The sequence below is a fragment of the Terrapene carolina genome, unplaced genomic scaffold, assembly GCF_002925995.2.
Source record: "Terrapene carolina triunguis isolate 2854851 unplaced genomic scaffold, T_m_triunguis-2.0 Scaffold234, whole genome shotgun sequence".
Lineage (NCBI taxonomy): Eukaryota > Metazoa > Chordata > Testudines > Emydidae > Terrapene > Terrapene triunguis.
Window position 1 is genome coordinate 18,555,122 of NW_020664585.1, and position 8,613 is coordinate 18,563,734.

An 8,613-nucleotide genomic window follows, 5' to 3' on the forward strand; every position below is an offset into this window, starting at 1 on the left:
TAATCACTTAATAAAGAATACATGATTTTTAAACGATAGTGACTTTATTACCTTTGAAAGAAAGCTGGGGGGAGGGTGGGTTGCTTACAGAGAATGAATGAGAATGAAGGGGGCTGGTTTTCATGAAGGGAGAAACAAACAGAAATTTCACACTGTAGCCTGGCCAGTCATGAAACTGGTTTTCAGAGCTTCTCTGATGCACACTGCTTCCTGGTGTGTTCTTCTAATCGCCCTGGTGTCTGGCTGTGCGTAATCAGCAGCCAGGCGATTTGCCTCAGCCTCCCACCCGGCCATAAAGGTCTCCCCCTTACTTTCACAGAGATTGTGGAGCACACAGCAAGCAGAAATAACAATGGGGAGATTTCTTTGGCTGAGGTCAGAGCGAGTTAGTAGTGATCTCCAGCGCACTTTTAAACGGCCAAATGCACATTCTACCACCATTCTGCACTTGCTCAGCCTGTAGTTAAACAGCTCCTGACTCCTGTCCAGGCTGCCTGTGTATGGCTTCGTGAGCCATGGCATTAAGGGGTAGGCTGGGTCCCCAAGGATAACGATAGGCATTTCAACATCCCCAACGGTTATTTTCTGGTCCGGGAAGTAAGTCCCTTGCTGCAGCCGTTTAAACAGATTAGTGTTCCTGAAGACGCGTGCATCATGAACCCTTCCCGGCCACCCCACGTTGATGTCGGTGAAACGTCCCTTGTGATCCACCAGTGCTTGCAGCACCATTGAAAAGTACCCCTTGCGGTTTACGTACTGGGTACCCTGGTGCTCCGGTGCCAAGATAGGGATGTGGGTTCCATCTATCGCCCCACCACAGTTAGGGAATCCCATTGCAGCAAAGCCATCCACTATGACCTGCACATCCCCCAGAGTCACTAGCTTGTGTAGCAGCACCTCAGTGATTGCTTTGGCTACTTGTATCACAGCAGCCCCCACAGTAGATTTGCCCACTCCAAATTGATTCCCCACTGACCGGTAGCTGTCTGGCGTTGCAAGCTTCCACAGGGCTATTGCCACTCGCTTCTCAACTGTGAGGGCTGCTCTCATCCTGGTATTCTGGCGCTTCAGGGCAGGGGAAAGCAAGTCACAAAGTTCCATGAAAGTGCCCTTACGCATGCGAAAGTTCCGCAGCCACTGGGAATCGTCCCACACCTGCAACACTATGCGGTCCCACCAGTCTGTGCTTGTTTCCCGGGCCCAGAATCGGCGTTCCATGCCTATAACCTGCCCCATTAACAGCATGATCTCCAAAGCACCGGGTCCCGCGGTTCGATAGAATTCCATGTCCATATCCTCATCACTCTCGTCGCCGCGCTGCTGTAGCCTGCTCCTCTCCGCCTGGTTTTCAAGGTTCTTGTTCAGCATAAACTGTACGATAAGGCGCGAGGTATTTACAATGTTCATGACTGCTGTCTTGAGCTGAGCGGGCTCCATGCTTGCCGTGGTATGGAGTCTGCTGCGTTCAGCCAGGAAAAAAGGCGCGAAATGGTTGTCTGCCGTCCGTTGCTTTCATGCAGGGAGGGGGGGAGGGAGGGAGGGGTGAGGCTGTACCCAGAACCACCTGCGACAATGTTTTGGTCCCATCAGGCACTGGGATCTCAACCCAGAATTCCAATGGGCAGGGGAGACTGCGGGAACTATGGGATAGCTATGGGATAGCTACCCACAGTGCAACGCTCCAGAAATCGACGCTAGCCCCAGTACATGGACGCACACCACCGAATTAATGTGCTTAGTGTGGCCGCATACAATCGAATTAATACAACCTGTTTCCCAAATTCGAATTATCTAAATTCGGATTAATCGCGTAGTGTAGACGTACCCATAGTCTGAGTTGGGTGGGCCAGGTAGTGGCTAGTGGATCTGTGAGCTGCCCTGATTCAGTGGCTACAAACCCGTCGGTGGAATGTTTATTTGGGAGAGATGTGCACACCTGGGCTTCTAGTTAGTAGAGCTTGTGATCTGCAATAACTGCTGTGGCCAAGTTGGACAAATGCCCATGTCCTGCTTCAATCCCCTCCTAACCCTGTGGTGGTCCTCTACTCAAAGGCCTCTAACATGAGATTTATGTGAGGGGACAGGATTTGGCCACTTGTGTATATTTTCATACAAAAAATCATCTGCATGTGTACTCTCCTTAAAAATGATGATGATTCTTATTTATGGTACAAATAATACACTTCTAGTGCATGCCATTTGAGGAACATGGAAACTTTCTCAATAGGAGGTCCAAGGATCTGGAACTAGTGGATATGGCGTAGAAGTGGGAGTGTAGATATCTGGTACAATTCCTGGATCTGCCATTGGCTTGCAGTGTGACCTTGAGCAAATTGGATGGATTTCCTAATAACTTTTTTATTATACAATTTTCTGCATGTATGAAATATAGATAAGTTTAAAACCTAGATATTAATTTTCACTCTAGATATTAATTTTCACTCTAGGTTCATACTTCCCCAGTATTGAAAGAAAACTTCAAGAAAAATAACACTTGGTCAAAGTAGTAATTGTTTTTTTGTATTTTGTTTTTAATTTAATTCACCTAACAGATGGCAACAGTTTATTTGACTCGATGGCAAGTGGAATGCGGCTGATAGTAAGCTGCATTTCCTCCTTCCTTATCTTATCTCTGCTGCTCTTCATGGTCCACCGGCTGCGCCAGAGACGCAGAGAGCGCATTGAGTCTTTGATTGGAGTAAATTGTAAGTATTCTGTAACTGCAGTTTTAGCCAGTTGTGTTGTGGCTGTGTTGGTCCCAGGATATTAGAGTGACAAATGTGGGTGAGGTAATATCTTCGTTGGTGAGAGAGACCAGCTTTCGAGCTTACACAGAGCTCTTCAGGTCTGGGAAATGTACTCAAAGGGTGTGTCTGCACTGCGATTAAACACCCGCGGGTGCCCTGTCAGCTGACGTGGGCTTGTGGGGCTCAGGCTGCAGGGCTGTAAAATGTGTAGGCGCTCGGACTGGAGCCTGGGCACTGGGATCCTCCCCCGTTTATTCATCAAAGGATAAACCTGGGAGCTTAAATTCATAACTTTGCTAGGTACTAAAAATCATGGACTGAATAGAGACACTGATTTATAGCTGTCCCCTTCACCTTGATTGGTTCCTTGAAATGTGTTTACTACTTATACTAAACAATCTGTTCCACCTTGTATTTAGCTGTGACACTGAGTACACTTCCCAGCTGAAGAGCAGCTCTGTGTAAGCTTGGTTCTCACCACCAGAAGTTGGTCCAATAAAAGATACTGCCTCACCCACATTGCAGCTTTAGCTCAGTTATATAAGCGTACTTCCAAAGTGGATTAACCTAAACTGCACACAGGCATCTTAGTGTGGAATCCAAATGTTCACATGGGGTAATAGTGTGGAATAGCTTCTGCACCTTACATTCACAGCCTAGCTGTTGTACACTAACTTCCCCATGAATTCCCTGTGTAGACAAGCCCTTAGTAGTAGAATTACAAGTCTCTACCATGTAAAGAGAGCAAGTGGAAATGGGAGTCTGGCTATGAGCTGACCTGTTCAGTGGCTGTATCTGAACACCTCTGCATACTGGCTCTAATTGTCATGATTTTCAAAAAATTTAATTCTGTGGGGCACGCCTGATCTTTCTAAAGATCTTGTACTGACACCAGTCTTGTTTCTCCTTCTCTGATTGGTAGGCTAATGGGTAGAAACGTTAGTTAATGTGCCTGATTAGTATACTTGCTCACATGATAAAGTCCTCATTTGACATGGTACCCTTATCAAGAGTTCCAACATTCTTCTCTTTATCCATTCGTTGAGGGAATATCAATGGTAATAACATTTGTACCATGCCCCAAGGTGTGCTTGGGCACCTTGTAGAACAAATAGACAAGATCCCGACCTTAAAGAGCTTTAAAGTCTAGAATTTAGATATGACATGGGTGAGGACAAATGAGTGGGGGGAGAGAGAGAAATGATAGATGTTTCGTGGTGGTTTGCTAAGGTTTATATATGCTTCTGGATGACTGACATTTAGGCATGACAGTAGCATTGTGGGATTTAGGGTGAATTTGAATGAGGCAAAAGTATGGCTTCATTATGTAGGTTTTAGGAGAGATTCTGTGAATAAGGGGCAGAATGGAAGAAGGCGCAGAGGTGGGCCTTAGTCTGGGGGGAAAGGAAATGGGATAAAGCCACACATTTTCTCATATTTTATTCTTTTAAACAGTGCACCATTTTAACTTGGGCCGCAGGATGCCTGGTTTTGATTATGGTCCAGATGGTTTCGGAACTGGCCTTACTCCGCTGCATCTTTCAGATGATGGGGAAGGCGGGGCATTTCATTTCCATGACCCCCCACCACCCTATACAGCTTACAAATATCCTGATATTCAGCATCCTGATGACCCGCCTCCTCCGTATGAGGCTTCCATCAATCCAGACAGTATCCTTTGTTCTACTCCAGGTACGTGGGCAGGAGTTTTGATAATTTTACGAGCTTGGTAACAAATATCTTACGAGGAACACTCCAGTCCTCTTTTGTTCTGCTTAAAGGGAAGATAATCTAAACTAAACTGGAACGTACACCTATTTTAGGGATTCTATGATAGAAGAGCAATGATATATTTCAGAATCGAATCTTTCACTTTTTGTGGCAAATGTTTTAATACAAATCTTGTTCTATAATAATTTTACTCTTAATACTAAAATTCGCTGGGCCTCTAAATCAGTATTTGTATGAGTGCTGCAAACTTGTTTTTAGCTCTTAGACTTCACCTCTTTAAAGTTTTTTATGACTTAAATATGATGGAGGAAACCTAAACTACAGCAGCTGGAGGCAGGAGAGTAAACAGTCTCTTGATAGGTAAATTTGGTGTATGCTGGCGGAGTAATCACAACAGGAGGGTTCTTGATGCTGGAATTCGTTTCCTCCATGCCTTACAGAGCACACCTTCCATGCACAGCTCACCTATTCATACAGGCCTTTGCCTGATGAAGGTTGTGTTTTGTTTAATTGAAGGTTTAGTCCTTTAGTTGTCGTAGGTGGTCAACTAAAAGTTGATATTGTTGTATTACATCCTGAGCTGAGATGAAGCATGAATTTTTATAAAACAAACGGTAGGTCACTAACACTTCAGTACTCTTGATACCAGGATGATGGACACCTTAGGGTATTTCGAAGTTCAAAAAAAAATTGACAAGTGTCTTCAATATATTATAAGCTTTTCGAGGAATGTTTTTTTTATTTTGTTTTGGGTTGAATGTTTATAAAGGTAACTAAAATGTAAACCAGTAATATGCTCTGAGAGCTCTACATATACATGCAGTTACCATCACCTTTGAGTATACTTTTGCTATCCTGGAATTCTTGAAGTGTGCATATGTTAATGGCATACAAATGAGGAACACATCCAAACAAAACTACCTAAATAGGGGAGACTCAAATGCAGCAACAGTCTCTGTACCCTGAATTCTGAGCCATTGAAGTTATAAATGCCAGTATTTGGCATCAAGGAAGAGCAAGGTGGAGTTCAGGGTTCATAGTTTAAGAGATACTGACCTTAAATTTAGGTTTTGCAGATGCTATCTATCAGAAGCTTTTATGAAACTTCAAAACAAAAATAATTTTGGTGAAAGCAGTTAGTATAACTTTAAACATTTTTCTATAATAATTTCTAGCCAAAGCATTACAGCACTTTCAGTGCTTGAGAACGTTGCAAGTAAAACTAACTAGAAACATGAAACTGACTTGTCTGTTTCAAATGTCCTTGGATGAATAGCCTACAAAAATAGCAGAGTAAACTAGACTTTGCAAAATGTTCTCATTTTTAATAGATTTGTATGTTAGTGATACAGTAATGGTATTTATATTTCTAAAGTGACTTAAGCAACCAATCCCTTATTTATTTTAAAAAGTGCACATTCATGAAGTGCTGCACACTCAAAGTATACGTGTTGACTAATGAGTCACATCCTGTCATGTTATTGCTTATACCAAATATTGTCTCTTTGGACCGACTAGCTAGATTTAACTCCTGCAATGTGTGCCAGTTACTTGTTTGGTCTTTCTGGGGTTAGGTGTGAGGAGCACCTCATATGACAATCAAACAAACTTAAATGCAACTTCCTCATAGAATAACCACCCAGAGTACACACTGATAGGCCAGAGCTTTCTGATTCTTCTTGCCTTTCTCCCTTGCAGATGGCGTTCTCTCCCAGACAGTGCAGAGCAGTCAACCATCACTAGGAAACAGTGATTTATCACCACAGCTTACTGAGGAATCTCATCCTCCCTCAGTTGGCCCTTCTTCCGTGGAACTAGAAGATTCTGCAGATAGTAGCACCTTCCTTGTACCTCCCGACACGCCCCTCAGCGAAAACACACCGGCAGACACTCTTGCAGGAAGCCGCCACAGTCACTGTTCTCTTAATACCATTGTATAAAGGAATAAAATGCTTACTGCTGGCAGAAATAATATGAGCAACTGTTTGCACAGAGCTGTACAGGCAAACACTAATCCATGGGGTGAACTTCAGAAGGAAGCTCCACTTTGATTTTGAGCACCCTGCTTTTATGTTCTAGTATAGGACTGTGCCTCTTGTTTTTGGCTGTCATTCATTCACTAATTAGTTTGTCCTGTAAATACGGATTGTGGAACCTGTACTTTTTTTCCACTGGCTATGGGAAAGAAGGTGCAGAGAATTTTCTTTGACTTCTTCTAAAGAGGAAAAAGCATGGGTAGCTTTTTTCTTTTTTAATCACAGAGCGGAAACAAAAAAAAAATCGACATCAGAAAAAAGCTTGTTTTGAATTTGAATACCGTGGGACCCAGGAAGTGGACACTGACAAGAAAAGAGGAGAAGGGGCAGTCGCCATGTAATCTGTTGTCTCTTGTGCTCCAGTGCTACACTCATGGAAAAACTGGAGGATGAAAAGGATCAGCATAACGTTTGATTTCTTCTGCTTTCTGTGGAAATGGGTATTGAGCAAAACAAAACTGGGATTTGCAGTTACAACTTATTTATTTATCTGTAGCTGCAAATCTTGTACTGAGAGGTAAACTTCTGATTCATAAACAAGGATGTGTCTATAATACTGGCATCTCTTTAGTAGAGGCACAGCACATGTTAGGTAGTGCTTTGGGGAAGAGATGGGAAGGGATTAACTCCCTAATTGATACTTCAGTCATTTGAGATTTGTTCCATTGTGTTAAACCTTTAAATCATCCCTTTCCATTAAATCTAGCTTCATTTAAATTAGCAAAACTAACTTGTGTACTACAACATGAGGCTTTTGTCAATCACTCACTAAACTTAACTTTCAAATTAGGCAAAGATGGATTCTATTGGCTTGGATTTTATGAATATTGAATACTTTTTTTAGTTTTAGTGTTCTCAAAATGAAGTGATTTTAATGTACACGGGGTTTCCTTTCTCTTCTACCCCATCTTTCTTGCATCTGATTCTCCCTGACTTACTGTAGCAGTCCCCACAGTCAGAGCAGATCAAGTTAGTCATATAAGGAATTTGTACTGAACACTTCTCGTGAGTGTTGTCCTGTTGCCTTATGAAAGGTAGCAAGCCTAGCGGGACAGGAAGAAAGCACTGCATGGGAAGGGTATTGTGCTGTTTTGGTTAATTTTGCTAGTTACAGAGAAATGGTACAGGATTGATTAATGGGATCCTACCCCAGCAATGTGCTTTCCCAGCGTAGCTGACTTCCCCCCCCCCCCCCCCCCCCCCCCATTGTAAATGCTGCTACTTTCTATTTGGTATCTTGCTATCTGCCCTATTGTACTTGGGGAGTGGCTTGATAGTTCAACCTGTTCGCACAAAACACCTGATTTTCATCACCCAGGTTGTATTTAGTGTCTCTTGAAATTCAGGCACTTGCTAACAATCTTAAACCCCTTGGAGTGTAAAACACAGCTCTCACATGTGCTGCTAATGCAGGTGTGAGTGCATTAGGAAGCACTGTTAGAAAAGTCCCTCCACTTGGGGAATCTTGTAAACATGGCCTGTTACCATTCACTGTTTAACTTATAATCTGTTTTAAAATGAGTGGCACAGTTCTCCACCCAATGGAGTCATTGCCAGTTCCTCCTCTTAATTCGAGTCCTGGTCCAGTCAAGTGGAGGGGATAGCAGAAGTCAGAGCCATGCATACAGCTTATGACTATATCAAGCATTTCTGAAGTATGAAAATAAAGCGGGTTTTGTGCACTTTTGGAGCACATTCATACGTTTTATACATTGTATGTACTGATTTTTCTTTAGTTTTATCTGTACGAGTGCGTGCGTGTTTCTGGGTGGTGATTAATAAATACATGCTGTAGATGGTACCCTTTGTGCTGCAACAAACTAGGTGAAGCTAAGCTCTGGGATATGAGTTTGTCTCCCAGGCTGCAGAGTTAACACTTCTATAAAGCTGGCTACACTATGTGATAGGACAGAGTATCCCAGTTCACATGGTTAGGATACAAAGTGTCTACTCCGAACTGTTCCAGAAAGGATTTTGTTAGCACCGGCCAATGGCAAACTTCTTTCTTATTGTTCCTTTAAAGCCAGGTGGAATATTCATTCTATATAGCTTCCTAGCGCAATAATGAAAGGCCTTTAGGCTTGTTTTTGTCTCTTCTA

At 42.9% G+C, this 8,613-nt stretch overlaps 1 protein-coding gene across 2 annotated transcripts in view; it reads left to right on the plus strand.

The window, feature by feature from the left end:
* DGCR2 (DiGeorge syndrome critical region gene 2) overlaps window positions 1-7,704 on the plus strand; it is a 71,944-nt gene extending 64,240 nt beyond the window's left edge. For both annotated transcript variants that reach the window (XM_024219458.3, XM_024219459.3), the window contains 3 exons: window positions 2,553-2,705; window positions 4,203-4,439; window positions 6,177-7,704. In XM_024219458.3, the coding sequence (XP_024075226.1) occupies window positions 2,553-2,705; window positions 4,203-4,439; window positions 6,177-6,418 (632 nt within the window). In that variant the 3' untranslated portion in view covers window positions 6,419-7,704. The remainder of the gene's footprint in view (window positions 1-2,552; window positions 2,706-4,202; window positions 4,440-6,176) is intronic.
* Window positions 7,705-8,613: the final 909 nt, after the last annotated feature.